The sequence below is a fragment of the Triturus cristatus genome, chromosome 2_2 (genome assembly GCF_964204655.1).
Source record: "Triturus cristatus chromosome 2_2, aTriCri1.1, whole genome shotgun sequence".
Classification (NCBI taxonomy): Eukaryota; Metazoa; Chordata; class Amphibia; order Caudata; family Salamandridae; genus Triturus; species Triturus cristatus.
Window position 1 is genome coordinate 1,010,656,309 of NC_140582.1, and position 26,278 is coordinate 1,010,682,586.

The window sequence follows — 26,278 nt, forward strand, 5'->3', positions numbered from 1 at the left end:
TGCCTGCAGCTTATTCCTTGGTCACATCACTGGGTGCAGTTGGGAGTTGGACTTTGTTTATTCCCCCAGACAGCCACACAATGGTGGGATTAGGTGTGCCTTGATGGTCCATCAACTGTGAGGATGGGGCGGAGCTGGACAGCCACATTTGAAATTGAATAGGCTGTGCTCTGTACACACACAAAGGATTGGTCACCCCTGCATTGTTCATGCAGACAGGTTGGAGCCAGGGCATAGGAAGCAGAAACGCTCAAGCATTTCATAGGAAATTCTCTAGAAACTTCTCCTCCTTCAAAGAAGGCACCAGGCATAAAAATAGGACTCTCAGACCTACTCTTCAGTTCACTGTCTGGACCTGCAAAAGGCCTCTCAGAGGACTGCCTGCTGCTGCGGCTTGCCGTGTACTCCACAAGACTGTTTTGCTGCACCTGGAAGGACTGCTTAGCTGCCTCAAGCCTGCCCAGCTGCTTGAGCCCTGTTCCACTGCTTGAACCCAAGAGTACCAGTGCAACTCTTAGGGCTAGTTGGCTGGCCTTCTGATCAGAGCCACAGAGACAGAAAAGGTTCCAACCATCTTGAACCTGCACCTGGACCAAGCCTTAGTGAGTCCTAACCCTTCAAGTGGTGCCCCTCCAGTCCTAGACCCTTGGTGGTGGTACTGAAGGTGCCCAGATAGCCAAAAGCCCAAACCTGGGACTTAGAACATTATGGCTACAAACTGCTCTGAGAACCGAGGAGAGACTGGGACTACCCTGCTCATCTGTGCACCTAAAGTTCATCACCTGTTGTCCTGACTTTGCAGCAGGTTCCACTACTTTCTTTTCTGCTTCAGCAAATCCTATTCAGTATTCCTTCGCCAAAGGGGTATCCCGTCGCATGGAACTCTTGTCGGCTACAGCCTCCAGTCTCATCCCACTAGAGTTTTTTTTACTTCCAAAAAAGAGACTCTGTCCAAATGAAGAAATCTTCACAGCAACTACATCCTGCAGCTCCCCGACGACAATGCCTCCTCTTCGGACACCGTCTGCAGTCTTGCCTGCCTGAATTTCTACCTTCTCAGAGACTTTTTGTCAAAATTTCTTCTAAGTCCAATGGTAAGCAGTGACCGGGCCAAATCCACTGTTTGTGTGCAACTTGCGCTCCATCGCAGTCGGCCATACTTTGCGACTTTGACCCGATCTCCCGCTACTAGATATCCGCAGTTGACGCTTTGATCTTTTAGGTGCTAGTTTTTAGCTTCAACTTTAAAAATGCATAACTCCTGTTCTATTGATTGGATTTGTGTTGTGTTAATGTCAAATCATTTATTAAAATGTACTACATTTTCTAAATTGGTCTGCGATTTTTCTTCTGTTGTGTTTTCACTTTATTACTGTTTATGTGCTGTATAAATCATTTACACATTGCCTCTAAGTTATGCCTGACTACTTTTGTGCCAAGTTACCAGAAGGTGAAGCACTGGTTAATTTGATGACTTTTGAGGTTCACCCTGAAAGGAATTGTGGCTGTTGCGTCAACGGGGTTCACATCCTATTCAACCAATAACCAAATTTCAGGTATTAATGTATTTTCTGAAGAACATAAAGGTGGGTTTGACTGGGCTTCTTTATAGTGGTTGGTGGCCTATTGGTAAACTGTCTTCTTTCATTTCCTGTAGAGGGTAACTTTGTTTTAGTTGGCAGAATGTATCGTACCGAGGTGGGTTTTATTTTTTACACCAATTTGTGACACCTCATCAGTAGCCAGCATTATCATGGCTGCTGTTGTTTAGCATCTGGCCTTAATGTGGGGGCCATCTTAGTACCAAACTCTGAAAGTAACAGTGGATAAAACTGAAACAAGCTCATTTGTTTCCAGCGGCCAACTCTATCTTTCTGTCCTTGATTATGACCCCATGCCTTTATTTGCAGTTTTGTCTTCTAGGGCAAGTCAATAAATCAGCAGTGTTCCATAGAAACAAGTCTCAATTCCTCAAAAATTGAGTGTCCTCAAGTGCCATCAGAGTTAACAGTAATATCTCCTCGTCTTCCTTCTGTATTCACACTTTAAGCAGAATTTGTGTTTCAAGAATAATTCGATTGAGCCAGGGTTTTTTTAAAATGATTTTCTCATGCTTCAGGCAGTAAAATTTATTAAATATATATTTTTTACATTTATTCAGATCAAGGGTGTTACAAATCACTCCTTCCTATACCACAGACAGCTTTCTGTAAGTATTTGCCCCTTCATCTTCCCCTTTAAATTGTCATTTGTTCCTATAACACAGAGGCCTTTCTGCCTGTACTATTTTGAAACAAAACAGTTCAAGCAATACGCATCTCTCAAAATATCAATGGGGTTGAGATTAACTATCCTCAAAACTATCTGTCATGAAGACGTAATTTTACTGTATGAACCTCAGCGCCATTTTACAATCTCTCCCTCAGTTTACTTTGGCTGAGCTTGTTAATACTTTATCAAACTAAAACAGTATGAAAAACCTGATGGTCTTCACCTCGACTAATGCTACTTTTAAAGTATTTTTGACCATACCTATGTTGGTTTCCAATAATATAATTTAACCTTGGTGGGGTTGCCATAAGCACAAAAGAAAATACTTCCAATTTAAAAAACAAAAAGCTGTTCATCATTGGTCTTTTTAGGTCGAGCCTATAGAGGCAGCACGCATGCGTTGCTCGCTTTGTGAGGCATTCAGTATTCAGAGTGGAAGTGACGTAAAAGCTCCGCCCACTCTCCGCCCATCTTTGTCAGTCCTAAATGCTGCCTTCCGATTGGTTTTAGGCTTGTTAGTCCCTCCTTATGACGGCCATGTTGTCATTTGTATCCTTCCACGGCTCCTGTCCCCTTTACTTCTAGTCTGTGCCTTCTCGCGCCCCCTGCCCCCGCCACACTCCGTTGTTCATGCCTTCTCGCCCGCCCGCAGTACTGTTTGCAATGCAATAGGTCTCGCGTAAATGCGAGTCCTATTGCATTGCGAATGCTTGTGTAATACAACTGCTGCTCATGTAAAGCACTGCAATGCCTGCTTGGGGTCGAGTGAGCGCTACATAAAACTGGGACGGTGGTGAGCGGGATAGTGCGCCTTCACAGCTAGGACCGATAGTAGATTTGGGAGCCACCGCACCCTATTTCATTGAGCCTCCCTCGCTAGGATAACAACAGAGTGCGGGGAATCCCTGTACCCGGTTTTGTGCACAGCCGACCATGTCTAGGCTGTCACTGCCTGACTGACTGACTCCAAGATGGCCGCCCCTGTGGGGATAGACACGGGGATGACAGGCAGCGTTTCGTGTTCTCTGTCTGCACCTCAGGGTTACGTGATCGTGGGAGCGGCTCCTCCGTGCAGGCACAGACCCTCGGGACAGGCTGAAGATGGTGGTGCAGGCGAGAGGTGGGTGAGGGGGAGGTCCCGGATGGGGAGCGGGCACCGAGGGCTGCGAGACCGGGAGGGTTGACGGGGCCAGGCGGGAGTCATCGAGTGAGTGAAGGGTTGCGGTGACGGGCAGAGAGTGGGGCGAGGGCTCACAGTGATGAGTACACAGGGTGCCAGGTCACCTATCTATCAGAGTGAGGGGTACAGAGGGCATCTCATTTCATCAACGGGGCCTGGAGTCACTTTGTGAGGGTGCCACTGACCCGATAATGGATTATGGTGAGAGGCACACATGGGGTGTCAGGGGGTTACCGGTCACCAGTCATGGGATCACTGTCATGGGTACAGAGGGGTGTGGGGGGTACTAGGGCATCACATGTCATTAACAGGGCTTGGTGTCACTGGGTGAGGGTATCACAGACCCTGGTGCGAGGCACACATGGGGTGTCAAGGGGTCACCTGTCACCAGTCATGGGGTCACTGTCACAGAGGGGTGTGGGGGGTACTGATGCATCAGATGTCGTTAACAAGGTGTGAGGTCACTGGGTGAGTGTATCACAGACCCAGTGAGGGGTTATTGTGCGGGGCACACATGGGGTGTCTAGGGGTCACCTGTCATCAGTCATGGGGTCACTGTCATGGGCACAGAGGTGTGTGGGGGTTACCGGGACATCACATGTCATTAACAAGGCATGGAGTCACTGGGTTAGGGTATCACAGACCCTGGTGCGAGGCACACATGGGGTGTCAAGGGGTCACCTGTCACCAGTCATGGGGTCACTGTCATGGGCACAGAGGGGTGTGGGGGATACTGGTGCATCAGATGTTGTTAACAAGGCGTGGGGTCACTGGGTGAGGGTATCACAGACCCAGTGAGGGGTTATGGTGCGGGCACACATGGGGTATCTAGGGGTCACCTGTCATCGGTAATGGAGTCACTGTCATAGGCACAGAGGTGTGTGGGGGTTAAAAGGGCATCACATGTCATTAACGAGGCATGGGGTCACTGGGTGAGGGTATCACAGACCCTGCTAAGAGGCGCACATGGGGTGTCACGGGGTCACCTGTCACCAGTGCATGGGGGTCTCTGTCACAGAGGGCTGTCAAGGGGGTTACCTGTCACAGACGGATGGATTGGGGTCATTGAGTGAAGGGTGACGGTATAGAGGGGATGTGAGAGGGATGGGGCCACTGTTCACTAACTGGCTCCCATGGGGTGTGAGGTGGGCATGGGGTCACAGACACTGAGGGGTATGGCAGCACTTGACTTCTGTACAGACTAGCTGCTAGTAGGAGTTGCCTCCTCCTACTGGACTTTTAAAGCATAGCTAAGCCCCTGTGAGGGTATCTAGGCGCTGAGAACCTGCGCTTGTCAGTCTGGGGGTGGATAGCTTCAAGCTGGAGCAATGTTGAGCTGTAGAGTGGCATCACACACAGGGCTGTGGGGCTTAGCCACTGGTAGGACATGGCAGGGTCTCTGTAGATAGACTGGAGGGGCGGAGGGGGGTCACCGAGGCCCTTCGGCACAGCGAAGGCAGGGGATAGATTCATGTCTGGCAGCGCCTACTACTGAGGGGACAACGCCGAGGCCTGTGGAGCTGTCAGGGTGGACTATGAGGCCTTGTGTCATGCATGTTCCTGACGGTTTGTTCGAGGCATCAGACTCAGCCTGTTCTGGGGATGTGTTTAGTTTGTATAGTGAGGGCTCATGTTCGGCTGAACTGGTGGGCATTAGGTACAACAGGACAGAGTTGATTCAGACCGGGGGCCATTTTTTCTTTGCACTTCTTTGATGTATTTGTTTCAATCATCAGTAAAAATGGAATCTGTCGGCAAGAATTATACTGCATCATCAGTCAACTTTGAGGGGAACAGCTCGTTTATACATGGGTGGAGTTGTTCTGTTGAGGGAGTCTGTGAATTGCAACACAACTGGGTGTATGTTTGTGCTAACCTAAGGGTTAATTCATGGTTTAATACTTATAGTTAGTTTTTACTTGAGTAATCTAAACCTTACTTACATGCATACCGAACTGGCCGGTCCAACTATACAAAGCATTGTACAATTAAGCGTATTGAAGCCAAAATAAGTCTGAATATTAGGCAGATGCAAAAAACTTCAAGAGTGATTAAGTCGCTCCAGATTTATCTCCACCAGCTAGAGGGCATGAGAAATGTAATTTAACCGTAATCCAAAGTAAAGAAATGTACATCTTGTGTGGGGTCCATAACTTTGCAGGGCCATTGTTGCTAGCTGTGTCACTAGATGCGTAATCAGGCCACTGACCCGTTTGGTATGTTTCTCTGGGTTGCAGTTTGCCTGTGGTGGATGCTATAGCCACAGAAGGTTAGGAGGAGATAGGTTCATGCCTAGTTTGATTTGTGCTACACTGAAGATACTTTTCGGAGAGTGGAATTTTTGGCCATTTATAATATTAGTGTATATCTGACTGCCTTTACGTTTTAGGTGGGCAATGGGTCGCTGGTGGTTCATGCTGCACCAGGGCATATGGGGGGGGGGAAAGGCGTGCTTTTTGGGGGCTATATTCGGAATTTGGTATCTGTTGACTCTCCTCTAGTGTCCGTTGCAATTCAGGTACTATTTCTCAACCTCCACTGTCCTGTTGTTTATGTCTCCCCCCCCTGCCAAAAAATGCAATCACAAACAAGCATTAGAACAGGGAGAAAAAATTGCAAGGACAAAAAGAAAATACATTTTGTATGTTAATTCTCTTTTTAATTGGGTCGTTCAGTTGTACATAATGCCTTCTTCGTTATATATAAGGTAGAAAAATACTTATAACACTCTTTTATTATAACTTTTCAACATGCTGCCACTGCTCTACAACATAGCTTAAAGACATTGACAAAGCCAATGGCTCTGGCTAAACACTTATGAGGTCCCAAAGGCGAGACCTATTGGCTATGCCAATGCTTGTTTCTATATTCATTGGAGTGACATATTGAAGTCCATCGTGTTTATTTTAGCCGGGCCAGTCTTTCAGAGTTAGACCACCACTGAGTATGCCCCTCAAAAACCTAACTTCAAACGTGGAATTGGTAGTATCGGCAAGGTGGTTTGCTCAAGCTAGGAGGCACTTGTAAACTGCCTTATACGGTATGAACTGCACCTCTGCGCTTCGAAGATGAACAACGCGGCACTAAGGTCCAGGTTATGAGTGGGCCAAAATCAGTAGAAATATGTTCCACACACAATAAATACTGACATTGCAGGATGAGGTAGCCACCAAGCGCGGTAAATACCTCCTATTCTTAGTTTTCTCTAAAAAAATGGAGACTGATATGAGGAAATCGATGCTCAACTCACCGAATTATGTGTGTTTTTTAAATTACTACACATTAATATCAAGTAAATTTCTACAGAGTTTACATGTAGAAATTCTTCAAGGAATAACTGTAATATGGACATTAATTACCATGGTACATGTAATTACGGTCTATGATGTAACAGAAGTTACCACAAATATTGGGATTCACGGGCCAATAGAAAGTAGAGAAAGTTTGGCCCATCCTGTTCGACAATCTACTCTGTCTGTTGTGCAGGCTATCCTGCATGTACTACACCCTTATACTTTCTGGTTTAAATCAACTTGGAAAGGACAACTGGACAGGTCGACTATCTTAGAAATCCGTATTCTGAAATATCAGGTATGTTGTATAGTTCGAAAACAATATGGCTCATTGTAAAGATATTCTCCTCTGCGTCCTCCACCCCTCCCCCCCCCCACTCTCCATCTCTCACACCTCCTGTCTTAGGACAAGGCTTACTTTACTCACAGCTTTAGGCCCTAAGCACGCCTAACTCAACAACATAGGTTACATTTCATGCAAACAATTGTACCCGGACCCCTACAGATTATTATTTATAAAAGAATACTTTGACATTTTAAAATGAATACTTTTAAGGGTTTAAGGGCCATATGTACAAAGCCGTTTTGCATTTCCTAATTTTGCAAATCACTATTCCAGGCAGTTTGGAAATGCAAAATCGTGTGTTCGTTTGTACGAAAGGCATTTTCGATGGCACAATTTGCGATTTCCATCATGTAGAAATCAAATTTTTTTGCATTTATAAATTAGAAATCGCGAATTGGTTTTACCAAATAGCGAATCTTTAACACCTTACAAAGGATTTCCTAATTGTGATTAGTCGCAAAATGGCCATTTAGGAAATGCAAATACCATCAATGTATTTCAGGTGGTAACTGATGTAAACTATAAAAAGTCACTTAAAATGCATCTGCCTCTTTCACAATGGTGGCTCTGTATGTCTTGCAGAGGAAGATGAGTATTTTGGCATGTAGGCCGAGGAGGAGACTAGAGATGACATTTAGGGTAAGGGTCACCCTGTTTGAACAGTCTGAGGAGAAGATTAATGAGAGGTATAGACTGAGTGGTGAGGTATTTTTGTATTTATTTGCTGAGGAACATCTTCAGCTGCAGCCCCAGCAGCCAGAAGCAATGCAATTTCACCACATGTGCAGGTATTATATCGTTAACACATTTTATCTTCAGCCAGTTACCAGGGAGTTACAGCAGTAGCAGGGGAAGTGTCACACAGTGCATTTTCTAGGTTTTTCCATAGTTTTTTTTTACATCATGATTGTTAAAGTGTACCAATTTCTTTTTTTCTCAACCACTCCCTAAGATTTACAACACACTACACTAATGTTGTATAGGGTAGCATAGTTTCCAAACATTATTGGTTGTGTTGATGTTACACATATTGCCATATGTCCCCCCTCTGAAAATTAATTCATTTATACAAACAGGAAAAACACCCATTCACTCAATGTTTAGGGAGTGTGTGGTGCCTCGTGCATCATAACTAACCTTGTATCCAGATTACTAGGCAGCACACATGACTCCTTTATGTTCCGCCACAATGGAAGAAATACCCGTCTGTCACTAGGGTGAATGTAGGGATGTTTTTTTACTTGGTTAGAGGATTACGAGCTCAGTTCATACAGTATTCTATAGCATGTTTGTGAAATAATGTAATTGTTTCTCCGTCTCATACAATTTAAGTAGACAGTGCACATGCCTTGCACCTATGGATACTGACACCATACTTGAATCCAAGAACCAGAAGTGAAAGGCACTGCAACAGGGCACATAAAACAACGTGATCACTGATTGAAGGGACATTTGGATGATGATGATGATACTTGTAGAGCACATGGATGCCCAGTGGCCCGGAATGCTGAAATCATGATTCAGATGGCTAAATAAGTCTGGCGGACACTACTCTACAGACCACAGACCTGCTGCAAAATCATTGCTACTTGTGCTTTTTATCACAACATAGCCATCAGGAAGGGCCTTCACAACGTCAACATAGAGCCAGAATCAGACTCAGATGACGAACTACCAACACTACAGATTCAGCAAGACATGACACGTGCAGCAGAGGGTCGAGTACGATGCACAGAGATCACTGACAACTATTTTTAAAGTAAGGATGATGAACACATCTAAAAAAATAGCCAACACACATAATGGTAATGTTTTTCCATTACTGAAAGATTACCTTTGATTCAAGTTGTAATTATATTATGTAATTGCTTATCAACAACTGTATCCTTATGGGATGTCATTGTTTAAACAAAGCAACAAATGTTGAGAACACAAACAGAACAATCTTGTAACATACATCTGACTACATGCAAAAGTTACTTTTTACGACCTCTAGTGTTGGTCACCTTTTCAGCAGAACTTGGCTGTGAAGTTGGGGTTATAGCTGTGCCAGATGTGTGTCTGCTTGTTCACCTTGTAGAGCATCCATCTGGCACAGATACGCCACTGCGGCTAGAGCTGTCTTCGTTTTCAGGTGCTATTATGTTCAGGACTGACAGGTTATGTGTCTGAATGTTCTTCAGAGCTGTGGTCACTTGGACCAGACCACGTGCAACATCTTGGCAGCAGTGCCCCATACCATTTTGGATGTTGACAGTTCCCTTGGCAAGGGCGGAGGTGGCTAAAGTCAATTGCTTAATTTATTTTGTAAATACGTCATAGCATGCCATGTGCTGCTGGCATCTGTGGCTTTGCAACGTTGCTCCTTTTCCATGGCAGCTATTTAAAGCTCTTGACCTCTCTGCAATTTCAGCACTGAACACCACATGCTTTGCAGATGCCTATTCACTGTTTTTATCTGTTTGACTTGCAGGCGCTGTACTGTGACAATTGATTTCTCAAGCCCATTAATCAATTGTGAACTGTCTGACATGTCTTCAGAGACATCATCACTAGGGACTGAATGTTGTTGGACTCTATGTTGCCTGTTTCCAGCACACACATGAAGTTGTGTTCCTGTCTTGTGTTTGCTCTTCGTCACCTTCCTCAAAGTCTGGTAGGGGTGCCACGTTGGCTCCCCTGGTAGTTGGAGTTTGAATTATGGGTGTAGGAGTAGCAATTGTGCTGTCACCAATTTACACTTGTGTGTTAATTTCTTCATCAGGCTCATTGTTTTCAGACACTTCCTGGGTGTGATCTATTAAAATGTATGTATATAGGTATTGTAAATAAATGGTTATGTTTATGTGTTTCTGACATGAAGATTATATATTGCTATATGTAATTTATTCATCGACACATACTTAACCATATTACTTGGTTGTACTACCTCTCCCATAATGCATTGCCAAATTAGAGCAAACATTTAAATGGAGTTTTTGTAGCTAATATGTTGTACTTGTGGACTAACAAACAATATGTTATGGAAAAATTTAGTCTAGAAAAATGTTCACCTTGGCTGGAGCCCGCAGGATTGAAGGTGTCAGTGTCTGACACTCCAAACACACTTTCAGGTTCAAGTGTCACCTCAATAAGGGATTCCATTGGAGTGGGAGGAGGATGTTTAAAGTGCCCACCACCTGTGCCACGAGCCTCAGCCATCCTGCTGTCCACCTTCTCCTTTGTACGGGTTCATCTTTGGTCATATAAGCGTTTACTTATTTCTGGTATGGTCCTCTGGGTGACACCAAAACAGTGGACTTTTTCAAGGATGATGTTTCATATTTTTATCTGGGCATCAGGTACAAAAAAAGATGGTTTGCCAAATAAGTGGTCTGTGTGTTGCACACATTCCTCAGCCAGGTGGAGAACCTCTTTATCAGAAAATGTCATTTTCCTCTTTCTGCTGCCTAGGTCCTTATCCCAATCAGCCTCGGTCATGGTGTTGTAGGCAAATGCAAATGACACTGCCAGTAATCACACAGGAGCACACCTTCCTACCAGCACCATCCCAGGCTTCTGAGTTGTGGTCACACCTTGTATTTCTAAACTTCCTGGTTCTTACATCAATAATCTGCATCCAAAATGCAACTTTTCATAATTGCGATTTCCTATTTGGAAATCACATCAGTGCAATTTCTTTATAGGAAATGTCCTAATTGCGATTGCGAATTTAACGGAATCGCTAGTAGGGGAATACATACCTTTATACATATAATTTTGTGATTTCCAAATAGCGATTTCCATTAAATCGCTATTTGGAAACATATAACTGAAACTTTCATACATATGGCCCTAAATTATGGGAGTACGCCTCCGGTATCTAAAATCAGACCACATTGCAAACTCCGTGTAAATTTTCTGGCTCCTTCCGGAGGTAGGTCCGCGGTATGGAAATACGACCAAACTAAAATAAAACAAGCAAATACCTTTTGAAGGTAATTTTCAGCATCACTTATTTAAGCATGTCTTTCTTGACAGAAAGATGACATCCTGACATTCTAAAATGGTTTTAACGTCAGCCTGGTTAACACATGGACCCCACTTACACAAGGAGTGAACACAAGGTTGGTGTTACTGTAAGGTGAGATAAGACTTAAGCCTGGAGGTGCTACTTAGTGGTGATGTAAAGTTACAACAAAACTGTAGGAAATGGACTTTATTCCAGTATATGGAACGTTCTAGAAGCAAAATAGCAAAAATGCGGTTTGCTTAAATCAATGACAGATCTCATACCATTCCTGGGTCACCTAATGTTTGGCATCACAGGGTCTTTCTGTGCTCGCCTTACGTCAATCATTCACTGACATGGACCTGGACACATACAGAATAATCGCCACTAGCTTTTAATTGGTGAATCTTTAGACCAGAGCCACCCTGTGATAGGATTTTATGTATTTACATTACACCACTTGAAAGTATCTGTAACCTAACGCTCATGTCGGATTCCATTTTCATGACTGTTCATTCAAATATTTTTATGGATATACTTGTACTCTAGAACCCTCCGTGAGGGTATTAGACTTGAAAAAATGCAATTTGCACGAATATTATTCTACTACAAGCAGAGAATAAATGTATCCTAAATAATTCACAAATTACGGATCCGTTTGATGCATGAATTATAGTTCCCTGTCTCTCTAAAAAGTGTCCCAGCAACTGTCACCAAAAGGTCATAGTTCAACACTTTGCAGCATGACAGGCATCTCCCCCTTCACACACATCTGCCCATTTATTCACCACTAAAGCCCCATGAGCAGGAAAGCAACCCTCGACTGTGAATGGAGATCTAAAAATGCAACGCCCTGCCGTGGAATGGCACATTCTGTCCAGACAGTAGCTTTGATGCAGCCTTTGCCACCAGCTCTGATGCAAGGTTCGAGGAGGCCTTACTCGCTCATGTGGCAATGAATGAATAGTTATATCAGGTGCACAATGTTTCACTCACTCTGCAAACACATTACAATGAACTTAAAAGAAAAGAACGAGGCCGTTTGTGGAAGGGGTAGCAAAAGGGCGCACGAACAATGCTTGCAGTGGTGAAGGGTTAATCTATGTGGTCCCAATATGAAACTATTCTTTTGTCATCGGTGTATAAAATGTTCACTGCTATTTCTTCACCCCACATTTCAGAGACTGAAACAAAGATCCCGACAATGTAATTGAATAAATTCCTTGCACCTCGAGGGCAAATAGCAGATAGCTATGTGGAGTCCCAGACACACTGCAACCGCCCCACAACGCCTCCCATTTGGTATCCATCAAGGCCAGTGGAGGTACCTCTAAACAAGTGTGATCAGGGCTGAGTAATCAAAGCCCAAATGAAAAAGCAATGCCTTTGTGTGTTTGGGATTTTATTAAGGCTGTTGTTTAATCCCCTGCCTTCAAACTCATTGGAAACTTATAAAAGTGCAATACATGTGTTAACTTTTAGCACGCTGAGGTGACCCAAAAGGAAAGACTATTTGGTGCTTGGCCAGTGGGTAAGTCATCATTCATTATATGTCATAAATCAAGTAAAAGTAGAGGAATGTGCCACAGCTCAGGTGAATGTAAGCATGGGCATTCATTTTCGAATCGTTTTTCAAAAAGCTTTAGAACATATTGGAAGATAGATGGTTTGCATGCACTGTACGTCGGCCATCTTGAACAACATTGTCTTAAGCTTTCTTAAAAAGTATTCCAAAGTTGTCGTCTGCTGTGCACATTCTTATCAGCCATACAGGAATGATGTGTCATAAGGCTTAAGCAAAAGCATTCCAAGATGGTGCTATGTTCGCACACGGTGACCATCTGGGAAAAAAACATTGGAAAAGCCAATAGGCCTACTTCTTGATATCACTAGTGAGACCTATTGGCTTTGCCAAAGCTTGTTTAGATGCATGTCCCTAGTGAGGTTAGGCAGCTGTGGTATCTTCATATTTAATTTCCTGCTTGGTATTATGGTACATGTAGTCTCTCAATTTTCTAATATTTTGTTTTGGGTGTGGCCACACAAGTTTTTGGAATTATAGAGCAACATGTTGGAAGCATGATGTCCAGTTATACCATTTCATTTCAGTAGGTGGGAATGTCACTTTCAATTGTATGTAGAAAAGAGATCTGTTTAATTTCCTCTAAATGCATTTCAGAGTAAGAATTTTGAGAAATATTTTACAACTAAATGCATTTTAGTGAAAAAATCAATTGTTGCTGTATCTTCCACGGAAATTAGAATTTCAATGAAACTATTTGGATATTAAAATTTGGATAAAAATTGTGTGCATAAATGAAACTGTTCCCTTCATTTACAATCTTTTTGTACATTGTTGTAAAGTATATTCTTTGGAAATAGTATTAAACTATAACCTTAAATCTAACCCACATCCGACCCTTTTGTCTCGATCCAAAACCTAACGCTTACCTAATCTCCGCCTTACCCAAGCCTTGTTCATAACCATAATCCTACTGATAATCTTGACGCTAATCATTACTCTATCCCAAACCATGACCATAACCTAGAGGATTACCGTTACTCTGACACTAATATGACCGAAGACAAAATCTTAAACCTTACTGTAACTTTGTCGCTAGCCCCTAAATTTGACCTTTAACCGCAACCTATCTTTGATGCAAACCTTTCATTTAACCTTAAAACTGAACCTATTCCCACCACTAACTTTCCTCCTTGCTGCATCCACCAGTTTATCAGATTTTAAACTTATATCTGAGATACCAGAAAGAAAGCCATAGAAAGAATCACATTCATGAATACAGGGACTCCAACGCAGTCACTAAGTCATGGGTTGGATCTCAACTAGGGGAGATAAGGGAAGACCAGGTGTCCTCTTAATTAGCGGAAAAGCAGTGTCACCAGATTCTGTACGAATAGACCAATGGATGAGAACAAGGGTGATATTAATGGACATTAAGGAGGTGCTTCTGCAGTTCTGGGCAGAGTGTTTTCTGGCTTTCAAGGCTACAAATATTAAAGTAAGTATCTTAAGTGTTCTGTAATACATTGACTAAATGCAGTAACATGTGTCTAAGATATTGAGATATACAGTTTGTTAGATAATTAATAAAAAAAAGTGACTACATTTCACCTTTTTATATTTAAGTAAACAATTATAAATTATTGTAATGCAAATGAGATAATGTCACATGAAAATATGCAACTGTGCTGAGCAAAGGTGTGTGCTGTGCCATAGAAGACTCACAGTATTGACACCGTTGTGTTCTAAAAACCCTTTTCTGTAGTGGATGCCAAAATTGACAGCAAAGCCGGATATATTCTGGGGAGTAGTTCTCAGATGTAGAGCTGCACCGGTGAAACCAATGAACAGCACTCTTTCTGTGGCTCCTACAAGGCCCTAGAGGTGCATTTATAGTCCCACTAAAAACTCCTGTTGACCTCAGTTGTACTGTAAGAGTCATCAGAGCACACCCTCTACAGCTCACGACCATAATCACAGATGCAGGGAGGAGGCACACACTCCGTAGATTCTGCTACCCTTGGAGAAATAGAAGAACTGTTTAAAGATCAAATATTCATTTGAATACTCCTCATCAAAAGCAGTACTGCAGTCATGGAGAGACCCGATGCACTGGGCATGCATCACATCCACGGATTCACTGTGAAGGTGAAGTGATGGAAGCTCTTGGTCATGTGAATTAAGAATGTTCTGAAATCAAATGTCACAGGAGGTGCTGGAATGGAATCTCATGAATTTCTTCCATGAAGTATCAAAATTCTTCTTTCCTATCTGAACTTTTGCTCAAAATTGTAGCAATTGCAAAGAAACACACACTTAATGACTTAGAAAACAATTTGGTCAAAGGTCAGTATCCTGAAACAACCACATGGTTAAATTGCATCCTATATACATGTCCTATCATTCATGCATTCATTCATTGTATGATCTTCCAACCAAAGAAGAGTCCAGCTCCAATATATTTTCTAATCATATGTAATGTCTGCAGCTGTGGTTATGAAGGAGGCTCCAAGGATCCCTAGGCTGTTAGCTAGCTACGTTTACAAATACAAAGGGAACGATGTTGTATAGATAGGGGATGATACAGCTCAAATAAATAACTCCACCAGCTGTAGATAATAAGCAATGACCGAAAGATCACGGTGGGAGCACTTCAGCCTGTCCTTCCCCTGATGGCGGTAAAAAGCACTCCGCTGGTGAATATTGATGAACTATTGCAAAAGTATCATATTTTGGATGAGCATGATTCCTAAGTATCAAAACATTGGAATATCTGCGGGGCATACCACTATAAGCGTCTCGGGGGACGGTGCCTCGGGTCAAGCAGTAAAGCCTTGAATCCATCAAAACAGGCTGTCACCCATCAACAACTGAACGACCTCTGCCTTAACAGATGTAACCAGCAAACTGGGACCTCTTTGAAACAACATAGTGATAGTCAAAGCTAACTGCAGCAGGACAGTAACAGTAAGTATAGACATGCAAAGACAATCTTCGCGACATCATGACTTCCGGTATGAATCATCTGTGTACGGAAATGACGACCCTTGAATTCTAGGTCTACTGCCATAGTAGTAGTAGAGCTCGGCCACCTAAAATGAAACAAACCCTTCTCCAGCACCTCCACGACTGCTCCGTTCTCCGCTTTCCATGCATCACACGGTACAAAGTAGAGGTAAGAGGAGCACTGTAATAGTCTTAGATGTCAGTCAAAACAGAAATCCCGCCTTAATGAAGGTCTGCTGCCAGATGATGAGATTTCTGTTTTCACCGCAAAGGACCTGAATGATTTAGGGAAAAATCCCAATAAGATTATAGTGAAAAAGTTTGGTCTGTCTTTCATTGCCGTACAATCATGGAAAGAGGAAAATACGACTAGACCGTGCAAAGTAAGAGGTCAAGAAAGAGTCTCAAAATCTCCTGCTATGAGGGGTGTGCTAATAGTGTTAGACCCTAAATCAGGTAGAAAGTTGATAGGTGGAGGTTTTCAATTCCGGTTCAGAGTTCAACATGACATGCTTGACCACAGAATGTGTGCCAGAGGATCTTCATTCAATACAGCCCATATTTTCGGAGGTTGAAATTCCCCAATAACAGATCCCACAGCAATTGCCTCTTAAATTAAGAGGTGCAGGGGCTATGATCTGTCTGTAGATTGTACACGGAGTGTACCTCATTTCTAGAAGGCTTTCACTGAAGTGCTGTAATTCAATGAGGTCTCACAACAGCATGTGGCACCCTACATAACAACCAATTAAATAATAACATTAAAGTACCTGGTGTTGCAGTTATTTTAATATAAATCTGTTTTTGACATCACCAAGGACAGGGCCCTATTGCTCCCTAGTAAGGAGAGGTCATCTGTTCCATCACGGATAACCTTCTCGCTGCTAAGGTCTCCACGGGCGCTGGCAATCATGAGATTACAGCTCTCATTGATTTCTGACAGCGGCCTAGGACACTGCGCAGCCACACAGCAGTATATCATGCATGCTAATGGGAGCTCCATGTCTGGGTGGCTTTTGTACGCACATCTTGGATACTGCTGGAGCGGTTATCTATCCCCGTTCCAGGGGCCTCTAACGTAGGTTCAGCAGGACCAGGTCCATGAAAGACCGTCAGGATATCCACACTTGCATTAAGAGGAAATTAATGGCACTCATTTGCAGAGTCACTGGATATCTTGAACATCTGGCTTGGATCTGACCCTCCTGGACCTACAATGGATGACTCTGCTCTAGTTTTGTACTCAAAGCTGCAGTGCTTTCCACGTAGATTTGCGCTATATAGATACCTATAGGAAGACACATCTGTCAAAATAACTCCAAGTGTACTCAGTTATTTCTGCAGAACGGTGAAGAGCTGGTGGTGGAAGACATATTCTATACTGCCTTGTATGTTTTTATACGTTTGAACTGACCAATGCAAGAGTGTATTTCAGACGTCAATCAAGGTATCCCGGTCTTATTTACACTCAGGCTAGAAGGTTGTGCACTGTATGGCTTGCCACAAAATAGACACTAACCCCGGACAGTAAGGACACTCCCATCACAGACCCTATGTCACTTACACTCAGGCTGGAAGGTCGTACACTGTTCAACCTGCCACAAAATGGACATTAACCCCGGACAGTAAGGACACTCCCATCACAGTCCCTATGTCACTTACACTCAGGCTGGAAGGTCGTACACTGTTCAACCTGCCACAAAATGGACATTAACCCCGGACAGTAAGGACACTCCCATCACAGTCCCTATGTCACTTACACTCAGGCTGGAAGGTCGTACACTGTTCAACCTGCCACAAAATGGACATTAACCCCGGACAGTAAGGACACTCCGATCACAGTCCCTATGTCACTTACACTCAGGCTGGAAGGTCGTACACTGTTCAACCTGCCACAAAATGGACATTAACCCCGGACAGTAAGGACACTCCCATCACAGTCCCTATGTCACTTACACTCAGGCTGGAAGGTCGTACACTGTTCAACCTGCCACAAAATGGACATTAACCCCGGACAGTAAGGACACTCCCATCACAGTCCCTATGTCACTTACACTCAGGCTGGAAGGTCGTACACTGTTCAACCTGCCACAAAATGGACATTATCCCCGGACAGTAAGGACACTCCCATCACAGTCCCTATGTCACTTACACTCAGACTGGAAGGTCGTACACTGTTGAACCTGCCACAAAATGGACATTACCCCCGGACAGTAAGGACACTCCCATCACAGTCCCTATGTCACTTACACTCAGACTGGAAGGTCGCACAATGTTCGACCTGCCACAAAATGGACATTACCCCCGGACAGTAAGGACACTCCCATCACAGTCCCTATGTCACTTACACTCAGACTGGAAGGTCGTACACTGTTGAACCTGCCACAAAATGGACATTAACCCCGGACAGTAAGGACACTCCCATCACAGTCCCTATGTCACTTACACTCAGACTGGAAGGTCGCACAATGTTCGACCTGCCACAAAATGGACATTTACCCCGGACAGTAAGGACACTCCCATCACAGACCCTATGTCACTTACACTCAGACTGGAAGGTCGTACACTGTTGAACCTGCCACAAAATGGACATTACCCCCGGACAGTAAGGACACTCCGATCACAGTCTCTATGTCACTTACACTCAGGCTAGAAGGTCGTACAATGTTCAACCTGCCACAAAATGGACATTACCCCCGGACAGTAAGGACACTCCCATCACAGTCCCTATGTCACTTACACTCAGACTGGAAGGTCGCACAATGTTCGACCTGCCACAAAATGGACATTACCCCCGGACAGTAAGGACACTCCCATCACAGTCCCTATGTCACTTACACTCAGACTGGAAGGTCGCACAATGTTCGACCTGCCACAAAATGGACATTAACCCCGGACAGTAAGGACACTCCCATCACAGTCCCTATGTCACTTACACTCAGGCTAGAAGGTCGCACAATGTTCGACCTGCCACAAAATGGACATTACCCCCGGACAGTAAGGACACTCCCATCACAGTCCCTATGTCACTTACACTCAGGCTAGAAGGTCGCACAATGTTCGACCTGCCACAAAATGGACATTACCCCCGGACAGTAAGGACACTCCGATCACAGTCTCTATGTCACTTACACTCAGGCTAGAAGGTCGTACAATGTTCGACCTGGCCAGTGCTAGCCTTTGCTAAGTTACCGCCCTGGCCGGGGCCTGAGAGACATTTGGCGCCCTCACTGATGGTAGTAAATTAAATGAGGCAGCAGGGGGTCCCCTTTGTTTTCACTGGTCAGTACCTGGATGAGCAGGGTCTGGAGCCTGAACACAAACCTCCCCGGACCTCCCCGGCTCACCTAAATCACTGATAGCTTAGCTGCCCTCACACAGATGATGGCTTTGTTGATGTGTGTCAGCAGAGGTCAGAAGATGCAGGGAGGACAAGGAAGGGGGCTAAAGGGGCGTTAAAAACATTGCCCACCGTATGATGATGAAGGACTAAAACCGCTTTAAACTGGAAAATAAGACAAAAACGAACAGGCAAGGACAAGGCTGGAGCAAGATGAGAAGGGCGCAGCTGTTGGCATAACCTAAAAGCACACAGTTCCATACGCCCCTCAGACGATTGGCGCCCTGGGCCTGGGCCCAGCTCGCCCATAGTAAAGGCCGGCCCTGGACCTGCCACAGAATGGACACTAACCCCGGACAGTAAGGACACACGCCACACTCAGGGTAAAAGGGTGTACACGGTTCCACCTTCCACAAAATGGACACTAACCCTGGACTGTAAGCACACTCCCACTACAGTCCCTAACCCATTGGTTGTTGGGCCTGTCTTCCCAAACCTAGTTGCAACCTCTGCCGTATGCCTCCTACCACCTGGGTGATGTCTCCAGAACAACACCCCTCCAGCATTCTACTGAGAGTGTTTACATCGGAAGAGCGCCGCAAAACCCACCTTTCACTCCCGCTAAATTTACGTGACAGCGCCCTTGCTCTAATCATTTGTAAAGTCCGTATTCCACACACGTAGGTACCATATGGTTCCATTCGTGCATACGTTAGTAAATGCCGCAGTGTTCGCGGTGCGCACAGTAACTCATGGTCCCCGCACACCCCTGACCTACTAACCACTGACAGGTAAGAGGGTCCCCGGCTGGTCACATTACAGGATGCGGCATGATTGTGTTACATGAGTGAGCTCCGATCAGATGACGACACAATCTGGAGACCCTTTCCTCCCTCCTATTGGCCAGACATCAGGTTGGCGTGAGCTTGAATTATGCAAGACGTGTTATTTCTGCAACGCGCTCTGCAGATACACTCCCTGCCGGAGTCACCGCGCCAGCGACACATCCCGACACTGCGATCACTGGGGTTCAGCAAGAGACACAAACACTCACGGCCCAGCCGAAACATCTGCATGATCTGAGGAGATTACTCTTCCCAACGAAAACGCCCTACCAGGAAGATTCGTACAGGACTGAAGGAAAGAAATCTCCGTCACACGCCCACACAATCGAAGGGTTGGTCCCATCGGGGTAATACTAAATAAAGATGTATTTAAAGTAAAGAATTCAGAACCTTATTTCAAATACATGATTAGCACCCTGACGCATGGGTATGTTACTACAGCATTTTATGATCCATCACATTCTAAACACCGAGTGGCATCAGGCGCATGCGATTGGTCTGTTTTAGGTCAGGTTGTTGCAGTAGAACTTTCACATAGTAACTGGCCTGGGCTCTCCGCGCGCCCACCCACACTCGCGCGCACAGACGGGGCTGGAAACGGTGTCAGAAGAGAGGCTGCTCTGGATGAGAACCGCGAAGAGTACACATTTCAGCATTGTGAGGGAAACAGTAATGTCTTATTAGAGCAACGCGACGAATTTACAGATGTGCTAGTGCTATATATATATGTCTGTAGATAGCTACTATCGTCAGTGCAGCAGGTGCTCTGGCGCCGAGGCTAAAGACATGTGAGGGGCCTTCTATTATAGCTGGTTGCTACGACCTATATAATGAGGGAAGCTGGGCGTATAATCCTTATATTTGCATTAGGGTCTACGGAAGTCTTACTACGCCTCCCTGTAGGTAGGGGTGTGTGTATGTTACATATATATATATATATATATATATATATATATATATATATATATATATATATATATATAGCTACACATATAGATGGACCCAAACATATGTCTGTTTTATATATAAGCATATATGTGAGCGTGCGTGTGTCCATCTATATGTGTAGATATATATATATATATGTATACACACATATATACGTGCGTGTGTGCTTGTTTGTATAAACTGATACAGTTGTATACAGCTCTATAGGTACACATTCATATTTATAGTTATATCTACACCTACATATATTTACGTAAATGGGTCGCGACACTGCTCGTCATGCTGCAAATAACCCCAAAGGATTCTGGACAGTGTAGTGGCTACGGTGAGTACGCCTACGCCACGAGTATATAGAAATATAATGCCATCCCTGGACACGTGTTTCGAGGTAATTGCCTCTCGTCAGCAGGGAGCAGGTAGGTATGCGGGGTGCCGATGACTGCCATATATATAGGTAAAATACCTTCCAAGGCGCGCAGGTGCAGACACCGGGCTCGTCAGCCAAAGTCGCTCGAATGAGCTATTAGTAATTTACGTAAATGGGTCGCGACACTGCTCGTCATGCTGCAAATAACCCCAAAGGATTCTGGACAGTGTAGTGGCTACGGTGAGTACGCCTACGCCACGAGTATATAGAAATATAATGCCATCCCTGGACACGTGTTTCGAGGTAATTGCCTCTCGTCAGCAGGGAGCAGGTAGGTATGCGGGGTGCCGATGACTGCCATATATATAGGTAAAATACCTTCCAAGGCGCGCAGGTGCAGACACCGGGCTCGTCAGCCAAAGTCGCTCGAATGAGCTATTAGTAATTTACGTAAATGGGTCGCGACACTGCTCGTCATGCTGCAAATAACCCCAAAGGATTCTGGACAGTGTAGTGGCTACGGTGAGTACGCCTACGCCACGAGTATATAGAAATATAATGCCATCCCTGGACACCTACATATATATTTAAATTTAAAACAAAAATCCAAGAAGCTGCCTTTTACATCTTGCACGTGAGATTTCCTAGTGGGAAAAAAGCACATTAATTTGAAAAACGTGTGCCAGCGCAGGTGATGCTGTGGGGCGTACAGGCACGGACGTTACCTTCAGTCACATAGCTGTGGTCTCGCAGAAAGCCGTGGTTAATGTTTCGCGTGTCCTCGCCCATTTACAGCAGGATTACTCAGCATGCCTCTCCGCAGCGGACGGGTGGAATCGGCAGAGGTCGTCCGAAGAGCACCATCCATGCTCCCGCTGCCTAGCACGGGCGGAGAGAGCACCGGGAGGCTGAGCACAGCATAATGAAGGCGGCCGAGGCAGCGGAGCAGGTTTACAACGGAGGAAAAAAGAAACGCAGGCTCCAGTCTGCTAACAATGCATCAGTTCTCGGGGATGGCGCGTCTTCTCAGTGCAGCCCTTGTGTCCGCAGGCAGGGAGCACAGCGCGCCAAGTAGTCAGCCCCTTCGAGCTCCCGACGCCGGTGGTTGCTGGGGTCCTGTGGCGACCAGGGAAGCGGCGAGAAGCTCACTGCAGCAAAAGAAGTCGGGCTGAGCTGTTGTTGCCGCCGCCGCCGCTGTCATATGCTTCTGCTGCATCAAGAACAGGCCCCGCCCAGGCCGCCTCCCGCGAGCCAACCACACCGGATCAGCGTGCAGGCATGCAGAAAATGGCACTGCAGGCCATTTACAAGAAGCTCTGGCCGAGTCACCGGGATGGGCAAGGAAAAGTTCACCTCAGATCATCACAGGCGTGCTAAAGGGATGTGGCGTAATGGGCAGAGCTGTCGACTTTGGAGATGGGGGACCAGGTTCGAGTCTCGGAGTTGGCTCAACATTCTGTGATTCTGGGCGAATTACACCTGTGCCTCCCCTCCACACCCCCACCCAAAAAAAATAAAAAATGAACGTATCCTTGTACAACATAATGGTGCTCATGTAAACTGCTCCAATACCTTGGGTGGAGTTCGTGCTGTATAAAACAGCCCAAAAAATAATAATTAGGCAGGACATCCTGTCGAAACGCGTAACAGCACAGCAACCAAGTGAATACAATTTGAAAAGCTTAACTGAATCTGTGGTGTCGGTGTCTGGTTTCTAAATGAGAACTGGTGTTTGTTTTGGATATATATATATATATTTTTTTTTAAAAACCGTATATATATGGCCTCGCAGACTGCAGCTCTGCTCATCAAGGTCTGGAGATCTATATGCTCACAGCACCCTATCCTGATGGAACTCCAATGGCTCCCCTTGCCCGCCCCTGCACCTTCAAAACCAGCTGCACCATCTATTCACAAAGCCATCCCCACCAGCAGCTTGCTGTCTTGCAGACGAGCTCACCATCCCTGGTGATTCTCGGCACACCCCGTCAGGATACAGAGAGATTGCAGGCTAAAAAGTGTAAAAGAAAGAAGAAGCAAGACAACAGGCCTTTTCCATCTCTGCACCCAAGATTTGGAAGAGCATCCCTGTATTCACCAGGCCCACCCCAACTTTGCTTCAATGCAGGAAAGAGTTGAAGACTCACCTCCACAAAGAACACTAGATCACAATGCATTAACCATCCTGCAACCCAGCTTCTTCTCCTATGACTCATTGACCTTGTACGGCGCTCCACTACCTTTTGACTAAGTTTGCACTGTTACAATCCCACATATATGAATTGCAAACTGTGTAATGTATAGTCACAGAATGCCAATGTCAACACAACAGTACACATTGCTTAAAATAACATAGTGAAATATAGAACAAATACTTTTTAAAGAAGAAAATATAGTTTCTCTTTCAAGTATGTCCTGTATGTCTTTTGAGGTGATCATTTATTATAGTTTAGAAAACTACACATTTTTGAGTCTTTGATTTATTTACTAAACAGTAATTAATTTTAAGCTCTTAGATTACTCAAACTGCAAAGGGAAACAGCTAGGTTTCTATTACATCCCTTGTGCTAACGTTTATTATTATTATAATTACTTCTCTTAAAGTACCTGTTGGTTCCTGTTGCAATGTTCAAGGATTCTTGATTAATTTAGGGCCCACGTCTGCTGTGCAGACACAAAGGTTTCTATTTATATATGTAAGGGCATGACTCAATGCAGGACCAAGATTCTGAGGAGTGGAAACCTGTAGCGCTGCATTGTACATGTGAGAAAAATTGTGCTAAATCTTATTTAAAATGTGTTGCACACCATGATGTCATTGATCGCACTTCTCTAAAAACGGCGTGTTTGTTTAGTGCTAAACACAGTTTAGTGTTTTACTATTTTATAGAGAAGAGCAAGTGTTTTTATTTCATGGGATTTGTACTTGGGGTACACCCTCCAGTGCAAATCTTTACAAACCACTACACTCAGACAATTGTTCAAGTGTACAGCGTGTAACATGCAAAATTTTATGGAAATAAAATGTACAATGCATGAGGAAATCACAAGATTTTCTTTAAGCCAATCATTTCCACCTGTATTTATTTGCCACTATAACACAAATGCCAGATCACAATACTTTGTGTGGTTTTTATTGATCTGATTTGGTGTGAAATCCTATGAGTTTTTACCAGGGGTTTGTATGCAATTCCCACCTGGTAGGCTCCCATTCCATGAATTATCTATAGTTTGCCACTAAGCAATACAAGGCATTTATTTTTGTGCTCACAAGAACTTTCAACACAAAATCCGTGTCCGCATGAAAGTTTGGCACCGCCTTTCGTGGCAATTTATGTCACATAGAGCACATTAGCGTGATGCAAGCACGCATACTAAAGATATGGAACTATCACCCATAGTTTCATGCAGATAAATAATTTGCTCACACTCTAACTCAATCTTCCTCAGATATAGCAGTTTTTATCTAAGGACTATTTTATTCATGCAAAGCGTGTCAAAGAACACAACTACTGCTCAAGCAATGGCTTGCAAAACAGTCTCCTACGAGCTCATAGTAACATGCATTGTAATAGTCTATTTTAATTCATAATCACTGAAATTGTAATTCTACCTATGTGATGAAAAATGATCAATAAAAAAGTCTGAGTGGGAGTTCTGTATATCACAGATGTGGAATTCTGCTTGGAAAATCGAAGTGTGAAACTAGCTGCAATTTTTAGGTCTAGCTTTAGCCAAGACTTTTTATCTAAAAATAAATATATATAAGCATGCGTTATCTATAAGAAAATGGGTTATTAGTTGGGGAGGATGTGAGGCCTATCCAGATAATAAGTTAAGACTTAATTTAGGTAAATATGCAAAGTATTAAGCAACACCAAAACAGTCAAAAAGTCAAACACAACTCAGTAAAAATCCTACAATCAATTTCTGAAAAATAACAAAAAATGTAAAAAGAAAAATGACACAAAAATGACTAAAATCCAATAAAAGCGACTTGCAAAAAGAATGTTTAAAGCCGCACTGCAAAAATGCTAAGGAAAAGTAAAGTGTCAATCTGAAATCACTGCTGGCAGTTGATTGGGACGTAGGTGCAATATCAGGCATGCTGCGATGAAGCAGAGGTCGAACACACCAAGTGCACATCCTGGGTAAAGTGTTTGCCTTCTGGCTTAGTCTTTTTATGGAAGTTGGAATCCTCTAGTAGGGCAAGGTTAAAGGCTGTTTCCAATTAAATCGTCTCGAATCCAGATAGCCACTGGATGTTGGTTTTGGTAGGATAAATTCAGTGTGAGAAAATTAACATTTGGGGGCAACTGAAGTCCTCGTGTTTGGTGAATACTGTTAGCATCTTTGCCAGTCAAAATGTCTACCTTCAGACTTGGTTTCTTTTTATGGAGCTTAAACTATATCAGCATGCAAGCCTGAAGCAGTATTACAAAAAACTCCTCTTGAAATCAGAAACCTTTGCAGCGTTGTACCACTGGCAGTCCGGAGGTCTTGGAAGTCCAAACATGTTCTTAATCTCAACTTTTTAGTCTTGGGGCAATTCCTCTTAGTCACTTCTAATGCTTCCAAATCATCCAGGACGGGAAGTAAGGGTCAGGACACACATCAACAGAGGCCAACAGCAAGGTTGAATCCAGGTCCAGTTCCTACTGGTCAACTGGTCACTTCAGGAAAAATGCAGCTTGCAGCTTTTGACATCCCTGTAGCTACAAAAGAGAGTACCCAACTGACCTTTATTATCCACTTCTTAGTCCTGGATGTAAGTGGAAGCAGGTCCAGTTCTTCAAGTCTCCACACAAGTTACAGGCAACAGCTAAACACCTCTTCTGCTTTGTCAAGAGTTTAGAAAGTGTTCTTAGTTGAAGGAGCTGAGGTGCTACATTTGTTCAATTCAGTAGCTAGTGGGTAGTAGTGACTCCTGGAAACTCCCTGACCAATGGGCAACAAATTCTCAAGAGCAACTCTTCCAACATTTGTTGCACATCTGTTTGCCTCAATACAAACTTTCACTCAGTGCATCTTTCTCAGTAAAATCCATTGTGGCAGAATTTCTTTCTGCTCTTGGATGAAGCTTGTGGCATGCCTAGCATGAGAGTAAAGCATTTGTTGGGACCACAGGGCTCTTCTTCTCCAGACTGCCTTTATCACTAAATTATAGGA

The 26,278-nt window shown here is 44.1% G+C and overlaps 1 protein-coding gene across 2 annotated transcripts in view; it reads right to left on the reverse strand.

The window, feature by feature from the left end:
* Positions 1-22,323, reverse strand: part of PPP2R2C (protein phosphatase 2 regulatory subunit Bgamma) — a 577,160-nt gene extending 554,837 nt beyond the window's left edge. The window contains exon 1 of one of the 2 annotated variants that reach the window (XM_085642445.1): positions 21,835-22,323. In XM_085642445.1, coding sequence (XP_085498571.1) covers positions 21,835-21,898 — 64 coding nt within the window. In that variant the 5' untranslated portion in view covers positions 21,899-22,323. The remainder of the gene's footprint in view (positions 1-21,834) is intronic. The other variant, XM_085642444.1, reaches the window with a different exon arrangement.
* Between the last annotated feature and the right edge of the window lie 3,955 nt (positions 22,324-26,278).